Source organism: Armigeres subalbatus, chromosome 1, assembly GCF_024139115.2.
Source record: "Armigeres subalbatus isolate Guangzhou_Male chromosome 1, GZ_Asu_2, whole genome shotgun sequence".
Taxonomy (NCBI): domain Eukaryota; kingdom Metazoa; phylum Arthropoda; class Insecta; order Diptera; family Culicidae; genus Armigeres; species Armigeres subalbatus.
This window is the reverse complement of record NC_085139.1, coordinates 158,442,421-158,467,149: the sequence shown is the minus strand read 5'-3', so window position 1 is coordinate 158,467,149 and position 24,729 is coordinate 158,442,421. Positions and strand designations below refer to the sequence as shown.

At 43.6% G+C, this 24,729-nt stretch overlaps 3 protein-coding genes and 1 long non-coding RNA gene across 5 annotated transcripts in view; 1 reads left to right on the top strand and 3 right to left on the bottom strand.

The window, feature by feature from the left end:
- LOC134205403 (GPI inositol-deacylase) overlaps positions 1-3,228 on the top strand; it is a 34,050-nt gene extending 30,822 nt beyond the window's left edge. The window contains exon 18 of one of the 2 annotated variants that reach the window (XR_009978131.1): positions 432-680. Coding sequence is in view for 1 of the 2 variants with exons in the window: in XM_062680632.1 (XP_062536616.1) it covers positions 1,558-1,717 (160 nt within the window). In the remaining variant the exon portion in view is untranslated. Of the gene's footprint in view, positions 1-431; positions 681-1,557 lie in introns of those variants that run through there. The other variant, XM_062680632.1, reaches the window with a different exon arrangement.
- Positions 3,229-4,167: 939 nt separating this feature from the next.
- On the bottom strand, positions 4,168-18,777 carry LOC134207868 (dnaJ homolog subfamily C member 25 homolog). Its single transcript, XM_062683840.1, has 2 exons — positions 18,159-18,777; positions 4,168-4,670 (listed from the first exon to the last, which is right to left on the bottom strand). The coding sequence occupies exons 1-2, from the start codon at positions 18,675-18,677 to the stop codon at positions 4,197-4,199; spliced, it is 993 nt and encodes a 330-aa protein (XP_062539824.1). The 5' UTR covers positions 18,678-18,777; the 3' UTR covers positions 4,168-4,196.
- Positions 18,778-19,073: 296 nt separating this feature from the next.
- On the bottom strand, positions 19,074-19,614 carry LOC134205402 (uncharacterized). Its single transcript, XR_009978130.1, has 3 exons — positions 19,321-19,614; positions 19,185-19,255; positions 19,074-19,124 (listed from the first exon to the last, which is right to left on the bottom strand). It is a non-coding gene; the product is annotated as an uncharacterized LOC134205402 (long non-coding RNA).
- A 2,235-nt stretch (positions 19,615-21,849) lies between these two features.
- LOC134206669 (uncharacterized) lies at positions 21,850-24,603 on the bottom strand. The gene has a single exon (XM_062682396.1). It carries the CDS (start codon positions 24,601-24,603, stop codon positions 21,850-21,852), a length of 2,754 nt encoding a protein of 917 aa, XP_062538380.1.
- Between the last annotated feature and the right edge of the window lie 126 nt (positions 24,604-24,729).

The following is a 24,729-nucleotide window of genomic DNA, read 5'->3' as shown; positions in this document are numbered from 1 at the left end:
TAGTTTCTGACTGAATTCGCCCTATAGTAGACCCCCTGGGGGTCCATAATATGAAATTGCTTCCCTATAGTCGACACTTCATTTGATTTTCATGTTTCGTTTCGGGACGTTCTTGTTCCCTATTATGGACCCCCCAAAATATTCCTATAATGGACACTCTCGTGTTTATTTTTTATAGAATTGTAAAAAATCATCTAGTTTTACTTTCCATAGCATTTCCAATGCATGTAATCAAATCATAGGACTGTAAGGTAGGTTCTCCCGATGGAATTTCATAGCAAAATGTATACATTGTGCTGTAATAATGCAAAAATGGCTGGAGGGTCCACTATTGGTTGGGGGTCCACTATTGGGCACTTTACCCTACCACATAAAAAATGCATTAAATTGAGATATGTATTTTAATTTGTAAAATTCGATTACGGTTGCAGGAAGATTACAGTAAATCATCAGCGGAATTTACCAGAAAAAAAAACAAACAAGTCATCAGCTGCTGGGATGGATAGGATATGCGGTGCTAAAACTTCGTACCCACTAACTGGAGTCAAAAATGTTTTTTTTTTGGCAACTTAACCATCAATGTAATCGCGAATTAATCACGATAATCACCCAAGTAGTCTCCGGAATGCTGACAATAATAATTAATAACTAATTACTAAGCTAATTACGTCGCATTTTCTTATGATAAGGATAATAAAAATATATGTGTATTTTATTTACTTCCGTCATTCTCTTCTTCTTCAAAACAAAACAACACATTTCACTGCAGAATCCATCTACATCAAGAAAAAAATATGGCCTCAAACTATACTATGTCATAATAACTCAAAGTTATACTAAGCCCGTTTAGGTGACACTTATACGAAATCGGGGTCAACCAGGCGAATAGCCAGTTAGAATGACTTTTAATCTATTTAGTATAGATTTTTCTCAGAGTGTATACCACCAAATTGATAAACAGGTGGTTCGTTGGGATCTGATATTCATGGCATTTTTGAACGATTTGCCGTACAGCAAACCAACTTGATAACTTACCACGAACTCATTAATTATTGGTGATAGACGGCGGAAGATGATCTGGGATTTCACTTTGGCGGTATTTAGAATGATAATCTGATTCACAGCCTGTGCAGACAATTGGACCGCCTTTTCAAATTCATCTTGATGAGTTCAGCTCCGACACCATCCTTACCAGCTGCTTCATTGTTCTTGAACCACTGCCTTAGTCTGAATAAATAATAATACTCTGTCTGGTCAAGTCTTGAGTCAAGATACTGTACTAAGCCACACACATCTTTGGAAAACTAGTCTAACCAACACTTTTTTACACTGTATCTGTAAAGGAGATAGTGCCCATTGTCGATAATTTCCCTAAATAGAGGATACCTAGAAATGTTGGATTAGGTTGTAATGTGTCCATAATTAAAATGAATTTGAATCTCCACACGCTCCATTGCTTAGGGTGGTTATCTTGTCCCACAATTCCTTAATTTATGAATAACTAAGATTTATAGCGTAACAATACTAATGTCTACTATAAATTTGTTTGCATTTTAGATCGGGCTATAAACTTATATCCGGATTTCTGTACATCGCTGCCGTGGTGTGTATCATTTACTGTCAAATATCTCTGTACCGGTTGAATTTTATAATCGCAACCACTTTTGCTGTTATCACAATACATCAACTAGTCGGACTGAAAGTTAGCAATGAATAAGAAATTAACCGAAAGTTGTCTGCAAATGCCTAGTTAAGTAAAAAAAAGTTTTTATGCCTAATAATTAGAGTAGATTAAGTTGAACGAGAATGAGACTAGAGTTGAACATCAACCCGTTAACTCGAAAATATCGGTATCAAAAAATATTTTATTTTACAAAATTAGTCAATGATTTCGGTCGTCAAATCGTTCACAGTAGCTTAAGCTAAAAATGGTTGGTAGTTGTTAGCAAATTTATATGTTTTCTGTGGTTTGTGCTCATTTTGTGTATTTTACTTAGTAAGATGCGTCGATTTTAATTTGTCTATCTTTAATTCTAAATCAATCGAAAACATTGTTCGAAAATGAGCAATGGTTTCAATTACATACAATCGCCCATATTATATCAGACAGCTTTTGTAAACGATCGACGAGCTTTTCCTACAATCCGGGCGTAATGGAGATAAACTCATGATGAAGGCTTAGATTCGCCCAAACAGTTGCCAAAAAGTTAGCTTGTTAAATAGGGTTGGATCGTAATTTTCCGCAGATCCGACTCAAACTCAGCGAGGATTGCTCTGAGATATTTGCGCGACATTCATATTTTTTGTATCGAATTTTACTCCGAATATGAGTTTTCAGAACATTATAAATTAATGTCAGTCGTGTGGTCTAATACCCGGAAAATAGGCAATTAACTTTGATTGAACTGACAGTTCGAGGTTGAAGCTTAACTGAAAACGATAATAGTTTGCACAAGGCAAAACAAGTGTCCAACCAGTTTTTATGACCAGTTGAACAGTAAGAACTTATCAAAAACTCTAGATCGCACCATGATTGGAGATAAAGGGTCGTCCCTAGTCGAGCTACAATGCATTACAAAAACTAAAATATCTATTGTTTAATGAAATGAAATAGATTAGATTAGTCGTTTGTTTGATCTCAATCAACAGGATTATATTACATGCTCGTTTTTGTGCTCAATGATCACTTTATTAAGTTATTGACGACCAACACACGACTCATATGTCCTGAATGTGTCGGCCTTGTTGACCGATTACTAAATACTATAACAAATTGTCAATAGCAAAGAACACATCTAAAACTACACTTCAAATAAATCAAACACAGAATAACACCTATTGAATAAACCGGATTTGCTTCAAATTGGCTCATGTAGTCCATAATTAGTTCTAGCTGCAGGAAGATTCAGGAACGAGTGTGATCTGAAATTGCAGCAGCGAGTGGTGATGTCTAGAAAACTGAATAGCCTAGGAAAGTCGTTGCTTCTTTGCAAAAGATTGCCGTTGAAGCGAGCCTTAGCCATGTTACGCCTTGTGTCATCAATTGTAGTACTCTAGCATAATAATCAGGATATTTTCAAATGAATAATTTAACAGAAATGCGGAATCAACAGAGGGTGGTAGAAATATTCTTTCCCAAGTCATTAGTTATGTTCAAATATAATATTAGATTATTTTTTTGAAATAGAGCAATACTTAAAAAGGGTCTACTACAAAAGGCCGAATCAAGTCTAGTATTAAGTAATTTACTCAGTTCAATGAAATCCGAAAATTCCTTTTACGTTGTTTTAGGTATATTCGATAGCCTCGAGTAGAACATTAGTTGAATAATACCGAGGACCGTCTTCGCTAATACGTAACTTTTTGCTTTTCTCGTACTCAAAGTACATGCGAATGCTATATGATTACCCCGATGATAAACTTTCTTTAATGTTTTATATGCAATCGATTCACATCGACAATATGAAGTGATGTTACAAGCAGGGTTGGTTCGCTCTGAGGAGTATTCAAGAGAAGGTGTAAAAACTTCTCTTTTCTCGATCTGTTAGCCGAGTGTATTGTGCAGAAATACACTTTATCTTTGAATGGAGGAGCGTGCGTAGTATCCACTCTTCGTCGCACAAGTCCACAAGTGTAAAGAGTACAGGAAAATGGTAATTTTCTGTTTACTAAAATGCATACATTTAGGCTATATTCTAAATCTTCCATGTAAATACGCTGTTGTGAGCGCCTAAACATAGGCCATTTTGTACACAATATCAAAACACACGCGACCGAAAATATTCTCACTCTTTATCGATCATGTTTCTCTTGGCTTCAATCACACGTACGTGTGAACGCTCTCGAGTGTGAATCGATACACTTCTCTTTATTTGTAAAATTTCTACACATTTCAAGACGAAGTGTGAGGAATGACCAACCCTGGTTACAAGTATGAGTCACGTTTTGTAAACACACTTTCCGTCAAAAATCAATTTTTAAACGTTTTTAATATGTAAAAAAATATTGTTTTTCACTTTTATTGATAAATGCTATCAGCCAATTCAGACTAAGAATTTTGAATGTTGCTCGATGATGTCTTGGAGTTTAAGTAAACTATATTGGCTTTAACATTTTTTTTTTAAAAATTCAAATGGTGTGATATAACAACGGGTCAATAATTACAAATATTTTTCAATAAATTATAATTTGTTAAACTAATCATCAAACGTCAACCTGCCTGGCCCATGATTCTTCATGTACCGCCGATAGGCCTTATATCTAGGATTATCTGCCATCTGTCGCTTCATCTCTTCCTCCTGGGCACCCTTCCAATCTTTGTAATTCGATTTTATCCACAGTTCTTTCTCTAGGTACTCATCGATCTTCTCGCTCTCGATTCCTTTGAACTGGTGCACGCCCAGATTCATGTTCTTTCTTATGAGATACAACTTATCCTCCAAATCGTAAGGCCTTTTCAGCACAGAGTATTTGTAGATCCACAGCACGTTCCACTTCACATACTTTGCCAGAGTGTAGGGAATGAGCAAAATCTGTATCCATAGGATGTCGGTGATTTGTGGTTTGGCATACGCGCCCTGTATGTCCAGGTTTTCTTCGATTACTTTCCGTATGTTTCGCTCGGATTCTTCTTTTCGCTCACCTTTGGAGAGTTTGGATTTTGATGACCCCTAAAATATCGCATAATATTTGAACTATGACAAAAAAGTATCTTTTTTAGCTTTGCCCAGTGGAATGGAATGGCACTAATTCGTTTTTTTTGTTTTGAGGATTTGTTGAACTAACTGCTAACTGCTCGCAAAATACTAAAAAATGACTAAAAAATTAGCTGATTTAAATATTGTAAATCATATAAAATACGGCTGATCATCAGAAGCAAAAACAATATTCAACAGACAACCAGGACGACGACTCCGTGAAAGGGCACCAACACGCTGGATGCATGTGATTTCTGTTTCAGCAGCCCCTCAAGTTCCTTGCATCCCTCAGAAGTTCTCCTCCAGCAATTCATCGGAAGTTCCCCATTCTCCGGAAGTCCAGAAATTCTTCCTACAGAAATTCCTTGAAGTCTCTAAAATTCTCCGAGTTCTTCTGGGAATTCTGGAAGTTCCTCCGAATTCCTCCGAAAGTCTTCTGGAGTTCCTCCGGAATTCCTCCGGAAAGTTCCTCCGGAATTCTCTGAAGTTCCTCCGAATTCCTCTAGACTTCCTCCGGTATTCTATGGAAGGTCCTGGAAGTTCTCCGAATTTCCTGAAGTTCGAATTCTAGAATCTCCTCCGGATTTCTATGAGTTCTCCGAATCTTCACAGTTCTCTCCTCTGAAGTCTCTCCAACTCTGAAGTTCCTCCGGGATTCCTTCGAAGTTCCTCCGAATCCTTCGAAGTCTCCGAATTCTCCGAAGTTCCTCTGGGAATTCCTCCGAAGTTCCTTCTGGGAATTCCTCCGGTCTCGAATTCCTCGAAGTTCTCCAGGAATTCTACCCGGTGCTTCCTCGCGAACTTCCTCCGGAAGTTCCTCCGAATTCCTTCCGGAATTCTCCAGGAAGTTCCTCCGGGAATCTCGGACTCCTCCGAAGTTCCTCCATTCGAAGTTCTCCGAATTCCTCCGAAGTTCCTCCGAATTCCTCCGAGCTCTGAATTTCCTCCTGAAGTTCCTCGAATCTCCGGAAGTTCCTCTGGGAATCTAGAAGTCTCCTTCCTCCGGAAGTGAACTCGAAGTTCTCCGCCCTCCGGAAGTTCCCGAATTCTCCGAAGTCCTCCTGAATTCGTTCTCCGGAAGTTTTGAACTCTTCCGGGAATCTCCGAAGTTCCTCCGGGATCTAGTTTCCCTCCGGAAGTTCCTCCGGAATTCTCCGAAGTTCCTCCATTCTCCCAATTCTCCCCCAGATTCCACCGAGTCTCGAATTCCTCCGGAAGTTCCTCCGAATTCCTCCGAGTTCCTCTGATCTGAAGTTCTCCGAATTCCTCCGAGTTCTCCTGACTCTCGAAGTCTCCGAATTCTCCGAAGTTCTGGAATTCTCCGAAGTTCCGATTCTCCGAACTCCTGAAGTTCTCCATTCCTCCGAAGTTCCTCCTGAATTCCTCCGAAGTTCCTCCGGAATTCCTCCGAAGTTCCTCCGAATTCTCCGAAGTTCTCCGAATTCCTCCGAAGTTCCTCGAATTCTCCGAAGTTCCTCCGAATTCCTTCCGGTCCTTCCTGAATTCTCCGAGTTCTCCAAATTCCTCCGAAGTTCCTCCGAATTCTCCGGAGTTCCTTTCCGAATTCTCTCCGAATTCTCTGGTTTCCCAATTCTTCCAGAATTCTCCGAAGTTCCTCCGAATTCCTCCAAGTTTCTCCTGAATTCTCCGAAATTTCGAATTCCTCCGGAATTCTCTTTGAAATTTCTCCGAATTCCTCTGGGAAATTCTCCGAATTCTCCGAAATTCTCCATTCCGGAATTCTCCGAAATTCCTCCGAATTCCTCCGGAATCGATCGAAATTTCCGAATGAAATTCTCGCCTCCAGAAATTCTCCTGAATTCCTCCGAAATTCCTCCGAATTCCTCCGCGAAATTCCTCCGAATTCCTCCGAAATTCTGGGAATTCCTCCGAAATTCCTGAATCCGAAATTCTCCGGGAACTTAGACTCAATCGAAGTTCCTCCGGGAACTCCTCCGAAGTTCCTCCGGAATTTCCGAAAGTTCCTCCGAATTTCTCTGAAGTTCTCCGGAATTTCTCCGAAGTTCCTTCCGGGAATTCTTCCGAAGTCGTCCAGCAATCCCTTCGAAAGTTCCACACAAATTCTCTCACCAGTTCCACCAGAAATTTTTCCAAAAGTTCCTCCAGGAAATCATCCAGAAGAATTTCTTGAAATTTCTTCTATAAGTTCCTCCAAGAACTCCCCTAGAAATTCATCTGAAATTTATCCGGGAATTCCTCTGAAACTTCTACCGAGAGTTCCTCCAGAATTCTCCAAGAGTTGCCGAGTGTTCCTCAAATTCATTAATCTTTTCAAAGGACCTAAGTAACATTTGTTTTAATGAAATAATTTGAATATGCAACACAGACCAATAATATGAGCTTTTGATTGCAGTACTCAAATTAATTAATTTGAAAAATGTTGTTTAGGTCCTTAAAGTTAAGGAGAAATTCTCCAGATGTTTCTCGAAGAAATTTCTGTGTTGAAGGAATTCTCCAAGTTCTACAAAGGAATTTTTCTGAAGTTCTTCAGAACTCCTCCAGAAGTTCCTTAAAGAATTCTCGCCTCAAAAGATTCGCCGAAGTTCTCAGGAGTTCCTCCGAAGATCCGAAGAAAAACTTCGCCTTATAAGCGAATAAATGGGCTAGATTCCAACCTTTCATCAAACCTCGTCAGTCACCGGCAGCGCAGTCCCAACGGTGGCGTTTGAGGTAACGCCTCACGGACACGTCTGCCAGACAACAACTGATAAACTGATCTTGAAACATTCCTCAACGTACTTCGAAAATGGAACCGAACAAAGCAACGATCATTGATTCACCATATGGACAAATCGACACAAGGACTCACGATGATATCGGAACGACAAAATATCGAACTACGGGTATCCATAGATTCTGTACAGCAGAATACTACATAGATCACGGTTCAGTAGCGCTAAGAAACGGAGTGCCTACAATAAATATATGAATAAAAAATCAGCAGTTCCTCAAGGAATTCTGGCGTTTTTTTCGAAATCTCCGAGAATTCATGGAAGTTCCAAAGATTTTTTCGAAAGCTCCACAGGAGATTTATCCGAAGTACTCCAGGAAATCTTCTGGAAGGTTTCCAGACACTCTTCAAGAATTCCCCAAAACTAGAAATTGAAAAAGCCAAGAATGCAAGTTTTAATAAAAATAAAATTTTACTTAATTATGTTGTCGACGGGACAAGCGTGGGCGGACACGCTTGCCGACGAAGGGAGAGAGACAGCAACCAGGGACATTCCTTTCCAATATCTCACAACGCTTAAGGGGCGAAGATGAATGCAACGATGCCTGTAAAAGACGCGAATAGTCAAATTGTCGACCTTTTTCAGGCGCCAACCAGGCCACCACCACCTCAGCATGATCTGTCCAGGATGTAACGCGTCAACACCGAAGTGCCATCACTGCCAGAGATTCAAACATCTGCCAGACATCTGCTCATCTGTGCATCGTTTATTCGTAAATAGACACTTAACCTTCCCGGTCGACTGGTTTGCAAAGTATTAGTGAAGGTGCCCAAAGGATGACCTGTACTATGAAAAGTTATCCAGTCGAATTCAGAAAAAATCGATGCGACTTTCAGGCGGCAGCAGACCGGAAGTTCCGGAAGATCCCAGTGGACCATTGTCACGATCCGTATCATTCTGAAGTCAACGAATTCCAAGAGTCTCTTTACTTGGTATTCTTTTGATATATGGGACCCTGAGACGCAAGGGGGTTCTGAGAAATTATGCCATCTCGAGGCATAGTAAGAGGTTCTTGTGAGTACCGTGCCAATGGGGTCGTGTGGCTTCATCCGGGTCAGAAGGAGTATTAAGGGTGTTCTACCACCGTTACTACCCTTATTAATCGACGTTAATCTGCCAAACCTATGACCTTTAACCATGGAGAATCTAACGACATCGAATAGGCTTATGACGTGAACTTCGCTCAACGGTGTTCTGATATGCAGAGTAAGCCAACGACTCGTCTTCCGCAGGTTTAGTATTAACGCAATAAACCAAATCGTAGGACGGCACGCTCTTTCCAGGTTTTACAGTAGTTTGACAATCAGTGGAGAAATGTTGAAAAGTTCGAATATTTTGGAAGTGTGGCGTCAGACAGCGGTACCAAGATCAACAATAGGCGCACGGATCAAGGCAATGCCCTTTGCGAGTTTAAGTATCTGGAAGAACAGGCAGATATGCATGCATCAAAACCGAATTTTCAACTCTAACGTGAAATCTGTACCACTATACGGTTGTTCATCAACAGATACCCGGTACACAATTTGTGCCTGGTGGCCTCACACTGGATCTCTCAACGAGCTCCATTGTCCGATAGTAAGGCGAGGCCGATAGTAATGGAATCGGATCGAAGGCTGGATCGGCCACACTTCACGAAGGAGGAAACGAAATATCAAACTAGCATTAGACTGGAACGCAAGGGACATCGCAGAGGCAAACCCAGAGGCTTGCGAGGTACAGTAGAAGAAGTCGACCTTAATCTAACTCGCGACAGGTAAAAGCGATAGCTGGTCGTCGCTCAGGATGGAGATCTTTCAAGTCGGCCCTTTGCTCCACCGGAAGCGTATTGATCATAAGGTATGTAATTTAATCTTCATGCTGCTATAAAACTGAACATGTAAAAATCTTCAAAATTGTACAACACCCTTCAACCTCTTTAACAGTTCTCCAATATCCATCGATATGGTAGAAAGTATTCGTGGCGTGGTAAATTATATACAGCGGCATGCCGACGCGAACGACGGTATAAGAAATTCACAGGTCTAACTGGAAGTCGGCCATTTAAATTCCAAAATAACGCCAAACACCATTCTGGCTTTCGCTCATCGAGCTTCGTCGCAATACCAGTTTCTAGGTTTTGTCAACGTCAGCTATTTGATTGATAGTCTTTTCACTTATAACCAATTTTTATAATAAAACGACTAGAAAATTTTCGAGTTTTTTACACGGATTAATTAACGCTTTTTTACACGGATTTTCGAATTAAGGTTTTTTTACACGGATTTTCGAATTAGACGGTTTTTTTACACGGATTTTCGAATTAACGCGGTTTTTACACTTGTTTTTTATGGGACGTATCCCGTAAAAAACCTGGGTGTACGATGTTTGACGCCATTTTGAAATTCAAGATGGCCGACTTCCGGTTTGATAAAAGGACCGGAAACCCATGCAATATGGGTATTGCCGGAATGAGCTCAACAGTAGAAGCCGGAAATCGATGTTTGGCGCCATTTAAAATTCAAGACAGCCGACTTCCGGTTTGATAAAGGACCAGAAACCTCATACAATATGGGTATTGCCGGAATGAGCTCGACGAGTAGAAGCCGGAAATCGATGTTTGGCGCCATTTTGAAATTCAAGATGGCCGACTTCCGGTTTGATAAAAGGCCGAAACCCATGCAATATGGGTATTGCCGGAATGAGCTCGACAGTAGAAGCCGGAAATCGATGTTTGGCGCCATTTGAAATTCAAGATGGCCGACTTCGGTTTGATAAAGAACCGAAACCCATGCAATATGGGTATTGCCGGAATGAGCTCAACGAGTAGAAGCCGGAAATCGATGTTTGGCGCCATTTAAAATTCAAGACGGACTTCCGGTTTGATAAAAGGACGAAACTCATGCAATATGAGTATTGCCGGAATGAGCTCAACGAGTAGAAGCCGGAAATCGATGTTTGGCGCCATTTAAAATTCAAGACAGACTTCCGGTTTGATGCGGACCGAAACGCAATAGTATTGCCGGAATAAACTCGACTGAAGCCGGAAATCGATGTTTGGCGTGAAATTCAGATGCCATTTGAAACCCATGCAATATAGGTATTCGGAATAAAGATGGCCGAAATCGATGTTTGGCGCCATTTAAAAATTCCGACTTCGGTTTGATAAACCTATGCAATAGTAAATGAGCTCGACTAGAACCCGAAATCGACCCATTTGCAAGATAATAAGGGTAGGCGAAACCCATGCAATATAGGTATGTGCCGAAATGAGCTCGACGAGTAGAAGCCGGAAATCGATGTTTGGCGCCATTTTGAAATTCAAGATGACCGACTTCCGGTTTGATAAAAGGACCGGAAACCCATGCGATATGGGTATATCCGGAATGAGCTCGACGAGTTGAAGCCGAAAACCGATGTTTGGCGCCATTATAAAATTCAAGATGGCAGACTTCCGGTTTGATAAAAGGACCGGAAACCTGTGCAATATGGGTACTGCCGGAATGAGCTCGACGAGTAGAAGCTGGAAATCGATGTTTGACGCCATTTTGAAATTCAAGATGGCCGACTTCCGGTTTGATAAAAGCACCGGAAACCCATGCAATATGGGAATTGCCGGAATGAGCTCGAAGAGTAGAAGCCGGAAACCGATGTTTGCAATATGGGTATTGCCGGAATGAGCTCGACGAGTAGAAGCCGGAAATCGATGTTTGGCGCCATTTTGAAATTCAAGATGGCCGACTTCCGGTTTGATAAAGGAACCGGAAACCCATGCAATATGGGTATTGCCGGAATGAGCTCAACGAGTAGAAGCCGGAAATCGATGTTTGGCGCCATTTTAAAATTCAAGACGGCCGACTTCCGGTTTGATAAAAGGACCGGAAACCTATGCAATATGGGTATTGCCGGAATGAGCTCGACGAGTAGAACCCGGAAATCGATGTTTGGCGCCATTTTGAAATTCAAGATGGCCGACTTCCGGTTTGATAAAAGGCCCGGAAACCCATGCAATATGGGTATTGCCGAAATGAGCTCGACGAGTAGAAGCCGGAAATCGATGTTTGGCGCCATTTTGAAATTCAAGATGACCGACTTCCGGTTTGATAAAAGGACCGGAAACCCATGCGATATGGGTATATCCGGAATGAGCTCGACGAGTTGAAGCCGAAAACCGATGTTTGGCGCCATTATAAAATTCAAGATGGCAGACTTCCGGTTTGATAAAAGGACCGAAACCTGTGCAATATGGGTACTGCCGGAATGAGCTCGACGAGTAGAAGCTGGAAATCGATGTTTGACGCCATTTTTGAAATTCAAGATGGCCGACTTCCGGTTTGATAAAAGCACCGGAAACCCATGCAATATGGGAATTGCCGGAATGAGCTCGAAGAGTAGAAGCCGGAAACCGATGTTTGGCGCCATTTTAAAATTCAAGATGACCGACTTCCGGGTTGATCAAAGGACCAGAAACCCATGCCGAAATCAATGTTTGGCGCCATTTTGGATTTGAAGATAGCCGAATTTGAGTTCGTTAAAACGACTGGAAACCCCTGGAATATGGGTATTAACGGAATGAGCTCGACGAGTAGAAGCCAGAAATCTATTTGCCGCCATTTTTGAAATCAAGATGGCCGTTTTCCGGTTCTATAACACGAATGGAAACCCTTTCAATACCAATGGCCGGAAACCATTATAAGAATTCCTCCGGCATTTCTTCCAGAAAAAAATTCTCCGGAAGATCCTCACAAAAATTTCTTCGGAAAATCCTCCCAAAAATTCCTCTAAAAGTTCCTAAGAAAAATTTCTCCCGAAGTTCCTCAAAGGAATTCCCTCGGGAGTTCTTTAAAGAAATTCTCTGGAAGTTCCTTCTGGCATCCCTCAGGAAGTTCCTCCAGCAATTCATCGGGAAGTTCCCCCATTCCTCCGGAAGTCAGAAATTCCTTCCTACAGAAATTCCTTCGAAGTCCTCCAAAATTCCTCCAGGTTCTTCCTGGAATTCTCCTGAAGTTCCTCCGAATTCCTCCGAAAGTTCCTCCAGAGTTCCTCCAGGAATTCCTCCGAAAGTTCCTCCGGGAATTCCTCTGGAAGTTCCTCCGGGAATTCTCTCTAGAATTTCCTCCGGGTATTCCTATGGAAGGTCCTCCGGAAGTTCCTCCGGGAATTCCTCTGGAAGTTCCTCCGGGAATTCTCTCTAGAATTTCCTCCGGGTATTCCTATGGAAGTTCCTCCGGAATTCCTATGGAAGTTCCTCCAGGATTTCCTCTGAAGTTCCTCCAGAATTCCTCTGGAAGTTCCTCCGAATTCCTCTGGAAGTTCCTCCGGGAATTCCTCTGAAGTTCCTCCAGAATTCCTTCGGAAGTTCCTCCTGAATTCCTCCGAAGTTCCTCCTCGGGAATTCCTCCGGAAGTTCCTCCGAATTCCTCCGGAAGTTTCTCCGGGAATTCCTCCGGAAGTTCCTCGGAATTCCTCCGAAGTTCCTCAGGAATTCCTCCGGAAGTTCTTCCGAGAATTCCTCAGGAAGTTCCTCCGGGAACTCCTCCAGAACTCCTCCGGAAGTTCCTCCGGGAATTCCTCCGAAGTTCCTCCGAATTCCTCCGGAAGTTCCTCCGAATTCCTCCGAAGTTCCTCCGGGAATTCCTCCGGAAGTTCCTCCGGGAATTCCTCCGGAAGTTCCTCCGAATTCCTCCGAAGTTCCTCCGGGAATTCCTCCGAAGTTCCTCCGAATTCCTCCGGAAGTTTCTCCGAATTCCTCCGAAGTTCCTCCGAATTCCTCCGAAGTTCCTCCGAATTCCTCCGAAGTTCCTCCGAATTTCTCCGGAAGTTCCTCCGGGAATTCCTCCGGAAGTTCCTCCGGGAATTCTCCGAAGTTCCTCCGAATTCCTCCGAAGTTCTCCGGAATTCCTCCGGAAGTTCCTCCGGAATTCCTCCGGAAGTTCCTCCGAATTCTCCGAAGTTCCTCCGGGAATTCCTCCGAAGTTCCTCCGAATTCCTCCGGAAGTTCCTCCGAATTCCTCCGAAGTTCCTCCGGGAATTCTCCGGAAGTTCCTCCGGGAATTCCTCCGGAAGTTCCTCCGAATTCCTCCGAAGTTCCTCCGAATTCCTCCGGAAGTTCCTCCGAATTCCTCCGAAGTTCCTCCGAATTCCTCCGGAAGTTCCTCCGGGAATTCCTCCGAAGTTCCTCCGAATTCCTCCGAAGTTCCTCCGGGAATTCCTCCGGAAGTTCCTCCGAATTCTCCGGAAGTTCCTCCGGGAATTCCTCCGAAGTTCCTCCGGAATTCCTCCGGAAGTTCCTCTGAATTCCTCCGGAAGTTCCTCCGAATTCCTCCGAAGTTCCTCCGGAATTCCTCCGAAGTTCCTCCGGGAATTCCTCCGAAGTTCCTCCGAATTCCTCCGAAGTTCCTCCGGGAATTCCTCCGAAGTTCCTCCGAATTCCTCCGAATTCCTCCGAAATTCCTCCGGAATTCCTCCGGAAGTTCCTCCGAATTTCTCCGGAAATTCTCCGGGAATTCCTCCGAAATTCCTCCGAATTCCTCCGGAATTCCTCCGAAATTCCTCCGAATTCTCCGGAAATTCCTCCGGGAATTCCTCCGAAATTCCTCCGAATTCCTCCGAAATTCCTCCAGAATTCCTCCGAAATTCCTCCGGAATTCCTCCGAAATTCCTCCGAATTCCTCCGAAATTCCTCCGAATTCCTCCAGAAATTCCTCCGAATTCCTCCGAAATTCCTCCGGAAATTCCTCCGGAAATTCCTCCGGGAATTCCTCCGGAAATTCCTCCGGGAATTCCTCCGGAAATTCCTCCGGGAATTCCTCCGGAAATTCCTCCGGGAATTCCTCTGGAAGTTCCTCCGGGAATTCCTCCGGAAGTTCCTCCGGGAACTCCTCCGGAAGTTCCTCCGGGAATTTCTCCGAAAGTTCCTCCGGGAATTTCTCCGGAAGTTCCTCCGGGAATTTCTCCGGAAGTTCCTCCGGGAATTCCTCCGGAAGTTCGTCCAGCAATCCCTTCGAAAGTTCCACCACAAATTCTCTCACCAGTTCCACCAGAAATTTTTCCAAAAGTTCCTTCAGGAAATCATCCAGAAATATTTCTTGAAATTTCTTCATAAGTTCCTCCAAGAACTCCCCTAGAAATTCATCTTGAAATTTTATCCGGGAATTCCTCCTGAAACTCTACCGAGAGTTCCTCCAGAATTTCCTCCAAGAGTTGCTCCGAGTGTTCCTCAGGGAAATCTAGCTTAACTTTTCAAAAGGACCTAAGTAACATTTGTTTTAATGAAATAATTTGAATATTGCAATCCACAGACCAATATGAAAGCTTTTGATTGCAGTACTCAAATTAATTAATTTGAAAAAATGTTGTTTAGGTCCTTTTAAAAAGTTAAGCGAGAAATTCCTCCAGATGTTTCTCGAAGAAATTTCTTCGGAAGTTGCTGGAAGGAATTCCTCCTGAAGTTCTACAAAGGAATTTTTCTGGAAGTTCCTTCAGGAACTCCTCCAGAAGTTCCTTAAAGGAATTCCCCTTAAGTTCCTCAAAAGCATTCCGCCGGAAGTTCCTCAAAGGAGTTCCTCCGGAAGATCCTAAAAGGAAAAAAAACGTTCGCCTTATAAGCGAATGAACATGGGCTAGATTCCCATCCCTTTCATCAAACCCTCGTCAGTCACCGGCAGCGCAGTCCCAACGGTGGCGTTTGAGGTAACGCCTCACGGACACGTCTGCCAGACAACAACTGATAAAACTGATCTTGAAGGCATTCCTCCAACGTACTTCGAAAAATGGCAACCGAACAAAGCAACGATCATTGGATTCACCATATGGACAAATCGACACAAGGACTCACGATGATATCGGCAACGACAACAATATCGAACTACGGGTATCCATAGATTCTGTACAGCAGAATACTACAGTAGATCACGGTTCAGTAGCGCTTAAGAATACTGAGTGCCTACTAAATAAATATACGAATAATAAAATCCTCCAGCAGTTCCTCAAAGGAATTTCTCCGGCGTTTTTTTTTTTCTGAAATTCCTCCGAGAATTCATGCGGAAGTTCCTCAAAGATTTTTTCCGAAAGCTCCACAGGAGATTTATCCGAAGTACCTCCAGGAAATCTTCTGGAAGGTTTTCCAGACACTCTTCAAGAATTCCTACAAAAAACTAGAAATTGAAAAAAGCGCCAAGAATGCAAGCTTCTAATAAAAATAAAATTTTACTTAATTATGCTTGTCGACGGGACAAGCGTGCGTGGGCGGACACGCTTGCCGACGAAGGGGAGAGAGAGCCACAGCAACCAGGGACATTCGCCTCCTCTACGATATCTCACAACGCTTAAGCGGGGCGAAGATGAATGCAACGATGCCTGTAAAAGACGCGAATGGTCAGTTATTGGTCGACCCTTTTTCAAGTGCCAACCAGGCCACCACCACCTCAGCATGATCTGTCCAGGATGCGACGTGTAACGCGCGTCAACACCGAAGCGCCATCACTGCCAGAGATTCAAACATCTGCCATGACATCTGCTCATCTTCTGCATCGTTTATTTCGTAATATAGGACACCTCAACCTTCCCGGTCGACTGGTTGCAAAGTATCTTAGTGAAGGTGCCCAAAAAGGATGACCTGTACTATGAAAAGTTATCCTAGCCCGAATTCAGGAAAAAATCGATGCGACTTTCAGGCGGCAGCAGACCGGGTTCCGTGCCGGAAGATCCTGTGTGGACCTTATTGTCACGATCCGTATCATTCTGGAGCAGGTCAACGAATTCCAAGAGTCTCTTTACTTGGTATTCTTGAGAATATGTGGGGACCCTGAGACGCAAGGGGGTTCCTGAGAAAATTATCGGCCTCATCGAGGCATAGTAAGAGGTCTTCTTGTGCAGAGTACTGCACAATGGGGTCGTGTGTGGCTCTATCCGGGTCGTAGCTGGTGTGAGACAAGGGTGTGTTCCATCACCGTTACTGTTCCTTATTGTAATCGACGTTAATCTGCCAAACCTATGGCAGCCTTTAACCATGGAGAATCTAAACGACATCGAATAGGCTGATGACGTGAACTTCTCGCTCAACGGTGTTCTGATATGCAGAGTAAGCTCAACGACTCGTCTTCCGCAGGTTTAGTCATTAACGTCAATAAAACCAAATCGTAGGACGGCACGGCAACCTCTTCCAGTTTTACAGTAGTTTGACAATCAGTGGAGAATGTTGAAAAGTTCGAATATTTTGGAAGCCATGTGGCGTCAGACATCGGTACCAAGATCAACATAGGCGCACGGATCAAGAAAGCAAGGGCTGCCTTTGCGAGTTTAAGTAATATCTGGAAGAACAGGCAGATATAACGCATCAAAAACCGAATTTTCAACTCTAACGTGAAATCTGTACTGTTATACGGTTGTTCATCAACAGATACCTACGGTACATAATTTGTGCCTGGTGGCCTCACAACTGGATCTCCCACAATGAGCTCCATTGTCCGATAGTAAGGCCGAGGCCGATAGTAATGGAATCTCGGGATCGGAAGTGGGGCTGGATCGGCCACACTTCACGAAGGAGCGGAAACGAAATATGCAAACTAGCATTAGACTGGAACGCAGCGGGACATCGCAGCAGAGGCAAACCCAGAGGCTCATGACGGCTCATAGAAGAAGTCGACCTTAATCTAACCTGGCGACAGGTAAAAGCGATAGCTGGTCGTCGCTCAGGATGGAGATCTTTCAAGTCGGCCCTTTGCTCCACCGGAAGCGTACTGGATTCATAAGTAAGTATGTAATTAAATAATCTTCATGCTGCTAGATAAAACTGAACTTAACAGTAAAAATCCTCTTCAAAATTGTACAACACCCTTCAACCTACTTCTTTAACAGTTCTCCAATATCCATCGATATGGTAGAAAGTATTCGGTGGCGTGGTAAATTCACATACAGCGGCACGCCGACGCGGCGACGGTATAAGAAATTCACAGGTCTAACTGGAAGTCGGCCATCTTAAATTCCAAAATAACGCCAAACACCAATTTCCGGCTTTCGCTCATCGAGCCCGTTCCGGCAATACCCAGTTTCTTAGGTTTTGTCAATGTCAGTCTATTTGACTGATAAACTTTTCACTTATAAATCAATTTTTTATAATAAAAACGACTTAGAAAATTTTTCGATGGTATTTTTTTACACGGATTTTCGAATTAACGCGGTCTTTTTTTACACGGATTTTCGAATTAACACGGTTTTTTTTTACACGGATTTTCGAATTAGCACGGTTTTTTTTTACACGGATTTTCGAATTAACGCGGTTTTTTTTTACACGGTTTTTTTTTGCGAGGTACGTATCCCCCTCGTAAAAAAAAACCTGGGTGTATTGTAAATCATATAAATTACGGCTGATCATCTAGTTCGATCATCAGAAGCAAGAACAATATTCAACAGACAATCAGGACGACGACTCCGTGGAAGGGCACGAACACGCTGGATGCACGTGTTAGAAACAACTAATGCAACTATCATTTTGCAAAAACTTATATTTTATCCCATAAACGTAAATGTATACGTTAATACAAAATCAAGAAAAAATCTTATTTCCACTATCACCGACACAGCTGAGAGTTCACATAAATTCATGATTTAGATTTCATATTGTTCTATATTTATAGGTGATCCACATCTGTGGGGTGACTGTATATCATGTGCGATTGATATCCAACCGGCATTCGAAAAAGCCATCCCGCAAAATATCTAATTTTTTTACCTTTTTCGTAACAGAACCATTTTGGTTGATGATTTCCAACGCCTTGTTGCGATACTTGGGGACAGTCATAAAGTACTTGATCGCTTCCTCGTAGCGTTGTTTTCGAGAAAAGTACTGCACCAATGAAATAACACTGATAGTTGCCAACACCACCAATCTCACGTCTACTTTGGTACGACGTCGGTAGTACCGATAGTAATGCGAATAGTACGCATCCGGGTTGTCCAGCATATAATTATAATCCGCTCGGAATTCGTCATCTCGGAGAATTTCGTAGGCCCGGGCAATCCGTTTGAACTGCTCTTCGGCTTCCTGCTTTGCCTTTTCACCTTTGTGCAGATCGGGGTGATACTTTTTGGCCAGTTGTCGATAGTTGCGGCCGATTAGCTGCCTATCGGCGTCTCGCGTAACTCCCAGCACATCGTAGCAATTTTCCTTACCACAGTACAATCCTTCCAGCAAGTGTGCCTGCGAGCTGATGAAAAATTGACTCAAAAGGAATAAATAATACAGCCACATTGCTGCAAAATTCCTAACTATGAACTAAATTTCACTTTGCAAGTCTGCACTGATTGATGGTGACGTTGTGCGGACCAAAAGAAATCGAAACTGACGCTTCTTCAATGTTTTTTACGCTTTTTGACAGTTTGTTTCACATGCATCGTATACACGGAGGAAATAGACTACCCAAAAGTAAGTTCAATCCTTCCAACATCGACCATCGATGCTTAGCGGGAGAAAAATTTGAATACATTCGTGTCGCTGGATTTAAATCTCAGGATTTTATTATGTTCGGACGGGAAGGAAAACAATCCAGATAGCAGCTAGTATGCAGCTTCAAAGCTGTAATATATTGGAATGATTCGTTTTTTGCCATACAAAAATACAAATGTTAACTTACATTATCGTTTTCTTCTTCTATGCCCTTATCCGAAACAATTTCTCCAATTATGTGTTTGTAGCGTCCTGTATGACAATAATTCATTCTTTAGACATAAGTTCACTTTAGTTTTAAGTACTACTTACTTGTAGGCAAATTTAATTCAATTAGCATGAACTAACACTACCTTTTGCCGTAATAACAGCTTTTGTACTATCTAGAATAAGTTTAGGGTTAAGTATACATATAGCTGGTAAGACAATTGCATGTTTATATAATCACCTTGTTCAATAATTTAGTTTGTAATCACTTAATATTTAATTTTAACGTTACTAGTTTTTATATAATAGTTTAAGAGAATAATCGTATAATAAGCAATTTAGATTTATGGGTCAGTAACTACTACTTTCGCTTTCAATCCACGTTTTGCTTTCTCTGTATGACAGTCCGTTCTCGTTTTATGCTCCCTCATCCATTGACATCTATGCTCGTGCGACGTTGACAGTGACGGCTACTGGCCGAACTGAACTCACTTAAGTGAGACGTGAGGGTGCTCAGTGGTCCCGCAACATCCCCCCGCCCGTGTAGTTCCTGGTCGGCCAGATGTCTGAAGGTCCAGGAGAGCTAGCTTAACCGCCGGTCGGTGTAGCAAGCCATTTTTTGTTTGCACAACTGCTCGCCGAACTTGTCCGTCGCCAGCTGTGATTACGTTCAGAATGCGCCCCCTTAGCCAACCGTTCCGCTTGCCTTCGTCGACGACGAGTACAAGGTCCCCTGGCTCCAACGGCTTCACAGGCTCGAACCATTTAGTGCGTCTAGTTATTGTGGGCAGGTACTCGCGAAGCCATCGACGCCAGAACTGGTCCACCAAATATTGAGCAAGCCGCCAACTGTCCGTCAAACTGCTCCCGGTGTTATTCAGCACGGATGAAGGTTGAACAACGGTTTAGCGTTAATGCCTCTTGTTCGGCAAATTCCAGAGGAATGTAGGTTAACGGTCGCGAGTTTATTACAGATTCCGCTTCGGCGATTACAGTCTGCAATACTTCGTCGTTTGGATGATGCGGGTGATCCGCAATCGCTGCTATAGCTACCTTAACCGAGCGCACCATGCGCTCCCACGAACCGCCCATATGAGGCGCTGATGGTGGATTGAACTCCCAGCTGGTCCCAGAGTTAGTAAAGGTGACTGCACAATCTTCATGGATATCTCGAATTTGCTTTGCAAGCAAGTTGCTGGCTCCCAGGAAATTTGTCCCGTTATCGCTGTGGAAGGACTTCGGCGAGCCACGACGAGCCACAAATCGTCTTATTGCCAATATACAGGATTGTGTTGACAGCCCTTGCACTAACTCAACATGCACAGCACGTATCGCCAGACACGTGAATAGCGCCACCCACCTTTTCACTAAACTACGGCCTAGTTTTACCTGTATTGGACCAAAATAGTCCACCCCGGTGTGCGTAAAGGGACGAACAAGTCCGGTGACTCGTACTTCGGGTAGCTGTGCCATCATTGGTGGTTGCGGAATGGTTTTCTTCACACGGCAGATTACGCACTGTTTCGACACCTGTCGTATTACTGTTCTCAATCCAGGTATATAAAATCGCTGACGCATCTCGTTGCAAACTGTCTCCCCGTTACCATGAAGAAACCTCCGATGATAGTTATCCACAAGAAGGTAAGTTGCAGCGTGCTGTCGAGGCAGTATGATCGGATATTTTAAATCAGTCGCAATGGATTTCGCTGCGGCCAGCCTGCTATTCATACGGATAACCCCAGTCTCATCAAGGAAAGGTGACATCCGATTTAGTGGACTGGATTTTGGAAGTGGGACTGGGTTTCTGGGATTTTCTCGATTGCGAAGAAGAATCGCGTACTCGTCTGGATACATTTCAGTTTGTATCTGCCTCCACAACACGTTTTCTGCATCGTACAGTTCTTTCTGTGTCAGCGGATTTTGTTTAAAGCCTTTTTCTCTCTTGAATCTACACACCGATCGTAGTTCGTTGTTCGTCTCTGTACATTTCTGTACCGGTTCTTTTGGCCACTGTTCCTTCGATGAATACAAAAAATCCGGTGCACGAAACCATGGGCTATTCGGATAAAAAAATTGGGCCCGTCTTTCCATTTTGTGGCTAGGTCGGCTACATTCAATCTGGATGGCACGTAATGCCACTCATCCACGCTTGTAGTGGTGAGAATCTCTCCCACGCGAAATGCTACGAACTGGTGATATTTTCGGCTATCAGATCGCAACCAGCTCAAAACGGTTAATGAATCCGACCAGAGGTAGCGAGTGGCTACTTGAATATCCAGCGAAGTCACTACGGCATCGAGCAATCTTGTGCCAATCATCGCCGCTTGCAACTCTAAACGTGGTACGGAAACGGGTCGCAATGGCGCGACTTTTGTTTTTGCTGCTACAAGCGCACATCGAGGAAGCCCATTGTCAACTAACCGGAGGTATAAAACCGCCGCACAGGCCCCTTCACTTGCATCGACGAACAGATGAGCTTCTACTTTTTTTTTACCGCATAACTTTCCATCGTATTGAAGAAGCAGCGTGGCATTGATACCTCTGCTAGTCGCTGTATGTACTAACACCAATATCTCCACTTCTCCTGAAGATCATCTGAGATAAGCTTACCCCAGTCGGTACTCGCTCTCCATATTTGCTGCATTAAGATTTTGCCGTGAACGACAAAATGCGAAATAAAAACAAGCGGGTCAAACAGAGACATACTTGTTCGCAGAACCTGCCGCTTGGTCGGTGTCCCAGAGCTGTCAATCAGTACGTTAATTTCATCCTAGCGGCTGCTAAGATCGAAAGTGAAGACGTCCTCAGTTGGTTTCCATATCAAGCCTAGGACACGCTCAGATTCTCCTGATTTCTCCAGGTTCATGGATACCTTCTGCGGCGTTCCGGATTCTCCGATACAGCTTAAAACTTCGACTGAATTGGAACAAAAATTGCGAATTTCGAAGCCTCCTTTTGCATGAATATATTTCACATCATTGATCAATGTCACAGCTTCTTCTGGAGTGTCCACACTGTCTAAGAAGTCGTCAACATAATGGTTGTTCGTAATCGCAGTCGTCGCTCTCGGGAAGGACTCCGCATACTTCTTCGCATTCTCGTTCTTCACGAATTGCGCTAAACTGGGCGAACACGTGGCGCCGAACGTTGCAACATCCATGATGTAGATTTGCGGACTTGATTCTGGATCGTGTCGAAAGATGAAACGTTGAGATTGTTTGTCTTCGTCACGTATACGGATCTGATGAAACATCTCCTTTATGTCTCCTACGATGGCGATATTTCTTTGCCTGAAGCGCAACAAAACTGATATTAGCGCCACCAATAAATCCGGCCCTTTAATCAACATGTCGTTGAACGATACTCCTCCAGCTCGGGCCTTAGCGTCCCAAATCAACCTTATCTTGTCCGGTTTTCTTGGATTCTGCACAACACCGAGAGGTAGATACCAGACTTTACTGGGATCTGTGGATTGAGCTTCTTCCAAAGTGATACGGTGTGCATATCCTTTAGCCTCATACTCAGCAACTTGTTCTTTTACCTTGGTTTCTAGAAAAGGATTTTTTCGCAGCCGCTTTTCACGTGCTATCAACCGACGTAATGCCATCGAGTAACTGTCCGGGAAGTAAACGTGGTCGTACTTCCACAAGAGTCCAGTTTCGAATGCGCCGTTTACCTGGCGAGTTGTGGTTTCCATAATCTCCCACGCTCTTCTGTCTTCTTCGGCCTCGGGTCTAACCGTTACAACCGCTTCTTCCACTGTGAAGAATTGTTTCATCCACAAATGCAGATCCCGATTTCCCATCTTGCTAACTGAATGTAGATTTAAATATTCTATGGCGTTCCTGGAATCAGAACTCCTGCCGAAGATACACCAACCTAGCCGAGTTTTCGCTGCAACTGGTTCATTGTTTTTCCCTTCTCGGATCCGTAAGGAAGTTAATAATTGAACGTGTTCTATGCCGATGATAATTCCAGGAATCGCATCCGAGTAGCTGTTAACCGGCAAGCCCTTCAGATGATGATACGTACGCTGTAAATCTTCGTAACACATCGTTTGTGCTGGTAGTCGCAGCTCCTGCACTGTTCTGACATTATGAAGTTTGAACTTCTTTCCTTCACCGCTGATCACTACGCTGATACGTTGGGAAGTGCTCTCCTCTCTTGACATGTTACCGGTCCAACTTAATGAAAAGCCGTCGTTCGGTCCTTTGACGCCCAACGCCAACGCTATACTGGATTCTAATAGCGTGCATGACGACCCGTCGTCTAAGAACGCATAGGTTTTGATCTGATGACCATTACCATGGATTATCACCGGCAAATACCGAAAGAGAGAGTATGCCATTGACTTGTGTAGATTGTGGTGTTCTACTATCCTTGGCTTTACTGCAGGCTCCGATCTTTTTGTTTCTAATGGTGTGCTCCTAACGTCATGCAGAAGTTTGTGATGGTGTTGATGACAACCTTCTACGCCGCATTCCTTCCTCGTACGGCATGGCCATTTACGATGTGGCACGAGGCAACTCCTGCACAAATTCTTTTGCTTTACTGCCTTCCATCTACCATCAATACCTAACGCCTTGAACTGTCCACAATCTGCTATCTCGTGGTTGAAATTAGCACAATACATGCAGGATTTCTTCATCGACTCCGATGTTACTTTCTCAACTGCTGACGACGCCTTCCTTTCCAGCTGATCCTCCGAATGTACAAACAGTTTTGGTTTCTCCTTTCCCGATTTACTTGATCTGGTCTGGCCCATAGTTTGACTATCGACCGGTAGTGTAACCTCAGAGGCCATTACTACGAGCTCCGATACGAAGGCACTGAAAGTCGTTAGGTTGACACTGCAGAATCTACTTTTGAAGTAGGACCACTGCATTTTGAGCTGCGATGGAAGCTTTTCAACAAGCTCGTGAAGTAGTGCAGGGTTGCACAGATGATCAACGAGATTAGCAATGGTCATGTGGTCCACGACGTTTTGTACTGCTAGACCAAAAGCGATTTGAGATTGCAAATTTTCGGATTTCGGAGGAGGGACAGTTCGCAACTGTTGAAGTAGAGAGTGGATAATAACCTCCGGCCGACCGTACAATCTTTTCAGTGTTTCAATAACGAATGGAACCGACTGCGGCATCAGCAACCTGCTCTTTACAGCTTGTAAGGCGTTTCCCTTCAAACAGCGCTGTAATCGCGCTAAATTCTCCGCGTCGCTGAACCCGCATGCATCTGTGGAGTTGCAGAATGAACTGTAAAACAGTGGCCAATCCTGCGGATCGCCAGAAAAAGTTGGAAGTTCTCGCGGCATCACATGTCTTGCCGCAAGTTGTTCACCTGTTGGACCACGACGCGACGATGTTGCTGCTTGTTGAAGTGGTTGACTTTGTATACAATGCTGTTGTGGTGGAGGTGGAGCTGCTTGAGGAATGCCGAGATATGCTGAACCCAAAGCCGGCTGCGGGTAGGTCGTCTCAACCTGGGCTGGTGCAACCCGCGCTGATTCGCCATCCTTAGCAAACATATTTCCCGCTCTCGATGAAACTGCGATTGGATCCACACCGACACCAGTACTAGTAACATTTTTGTTTACCCAGGTTGAACTGCAGCTGGTTTTCAGGGCTGGCCAACCCAATGGTACTGATGATAT

Excerpts from the sequence above, each read along its gene's own strand:
- LOC134206669 (XM_062682396.1), bottom strand. The coding sequence starts at position 24,603 with ATGTTTGCTAAGGATGGCGAATCAGCGCGGGTTGCACCAGCCCAGGTT.
- LOC134207868 (XM_062683840.1), bottom strand. The coding sequence starts at position 18,677 with ATGTGGCTGTATTATTTATTCCTTTTGAGTCAATTTTTCATCAGCTCG. Across the intron at positions 4,671-18,158 it reads ATGGTTCTGTTACGAAAAAG|GGGTCATCAAAATCCAAACT; the intron begins GTAAAAAAATTA and ends GCGATATTTTAG.